We start from the raw sequence: 1,931 nt of genomic DNA, 5'->3' as shown, positions 1-1,931 counted from the left end.
CTCCCCCACCCATGGGTGCCCCTCCCCCATGGGTGCCCCTCCCCCACGCACCGCTGAGCAGCGCGGGCGGGGGGCGGGGGGCGCAGATCAGCCGCGTGATCCCCTCGACCCCCCGGCTCCGGTCGGGCTCGCGGGGCCGCTTGAACAGGGCGGGAACTGCGGGGAGGGGGGGCCCCAAAACCGCTCGGAACCGGCCCGGGACGGCCCCGAAAACGGACAAAAATACCCCAAAACCAGCCCCAGAAATGGACAAAAATACCCCAAAACCAGCCCCAGAAATGGACAAAAATACCCCCAAAACCGACAAAAAATACCCCCCAAACCAGCCCCCAAAACAGACAAAAAATACCCCAAAACAGCCCCAGAAACAGACAAAAAATACCCCAAAAACAGCCCCAAAACCAGCCCCCAAATACCCCAAAACAGCCCCCAAATACCCCAAAACCAGCCCCAAAACCAGACAAAAATACCCCAAAACCAGCCCCAGAAATGGACAAAAATACCCCCAAAACCGACAAAAAATACCCCCCAAACCAGCCCCCAAAACAGACAAAAAATACCCCAAAACAGCCCCAGAAACAGACAAAAAATACCCCAAAAACAGCCCCAAAACCAGCCCCCAAATACCCCAAAACAGCCCCCAAATACCCCAAAACCAGCCCCAAAACCAGACAAAAATACCCCAAAACCAGCCCCAGAAATGGACAAAAATACCCCCAAAACCGACAAAAAATACCCCCCAAACCAGCCCCCAAAACAGACAAAAAATACCCCAAAAACAGCCCCAAAACCAGCCCCCAAATACCCCAAAACAGCCCCCAAACCATCCCCCAAAACCAGCCCCAAATCCACCCCAAACCCCGCGAACACGCTGCCCTCGTGGGCCCGCGTCTGCTGCCCGATCTGGTACATGTCTGGGGGGCTGGGTCAGCCCCAAAAACCCCAAAAACTGCCTCAAAAAATACCCTAAATCCACCCCAAAAACCGGCCTTAAATCCACCAGCACAAACCAACACCAAAACCATCCCAAATCCCCCAACCAGCAAAACAGCCCCAAAACCAGCTCCCAACCACCCCAAAACAGCCCCCAAATACCCCAAAACCAGCCCCAAAACCAGACAAAAAATACCCCAAAATAGCCCCAGCACAGCCCCCCCCTTCAAAAAAACAAACCACCCCAAAACAGCCCACCCCAAAAAATCCAAAATTCCCCAAAACAGCCCCAAAAAAACCACTCCAAAACCAGCCCCCAAAAAACCCCAAAATAGCCCCCCAAAAAACCCAAACCAGCCCCAGAATAGCCCCAAAATTCCCCAAAACAGCCCCCCCAAAAAATCCAAAATACCCCAAAACAGCCCCAAAAAATCCACCCCAAAACCAGCCCCCCAAACACCCCCAAAATTAGACAAACACCAGCCCAAAAATATCCCCAAACCCAACCCAAAATAGCTCAAAATCCCAAACCCCCAGATCCCCAAAATCCCAAACCCCCAAACTCTGAAATCCCAAATCCCCCAAATTTGGGGTCCCCTCACCCTTCTTGTTCTTCTTGCGGCTGAGCGGGGTCCAGCCCAAACCCCCAAGCCCCCAAACCCCCCAAAATCCCAAATCCCCAAAATCCCAAATTCCAAATCCCAAACCCCCGAACCCCCCAGATTCGGGGTCCCCCCTCCCTCACCCTTCTTGTTCTTCTCGCGGCTGACCAGGGTCATGGCCAGGGTGGTTCCGGGGGGGTCCCCGGGGGGCGGCAGCCGCGTCACCAGCAGCGAGCGGAAGGTGCCCCTCAGGCTGCTCTTGGGACCCCCCCCCTCGCGCCGCTCCCCCTCCCCCCGCCGCCGCTCGGGGGGGGCGACCCCCCCCCAATAATCCACCTGCAGCCCCAGCGCCTCCCCCGAGGGGCTGCGGGGGGGGGGGGGGGGGGGCAGGGGGGG

General features: G+C 57.1%; 1 protein-coding gene across 1 annotated transcript in view; it reads right to left on the bottom strand.

The window, feature by feature from the left end:
• Window positions 1-9: 9 nt before the first annotated feature.
• Window positions 10-1,931, bottom strand: part of LOC120498233 (phosphofurin acidic cluster sorting protein 1-like) — a gene marked incomplete at its 3' end in the record, with an annotated part of 3,651 nt that continues 1,729 nt past the window's right edge. Inside the window, exons 2-3 of the mRNA XM_039700707.1 lie at window positions 1,679-1,899; window positions 10-156 (exon numbers count right to left, since the gene is read on the bottom strand). Of these exons, the coding sequence (XP_039556641.1) occupies window positions 10-156; window positions 1,679-1,899 (368 nt within the window). The remainder of the gene's footprint in view (window positions 157-1,678; window positions 1,900-1,931) is intronic.

Source organism: Passer montanus, unplaced genomic scaffold (assembly GCF_014805655.1).
Source record: "Passer montanus isolate IOZ18808 unplaced genomic scaffold, ASM1480565v1 scaffold1429, whole genome shotgun sequence".
Taxonomy (NCBI): domain Eukaryota; kingdom Metazoa; phylum Chordata; class Aves; order Passeriformes; family Passeridae; genus Passer; species Passer montanus.
Note: the sequence above shows the minus strand (reverse complement) of the source record. Positions and strands in the feature narration are given on the sequence as shown.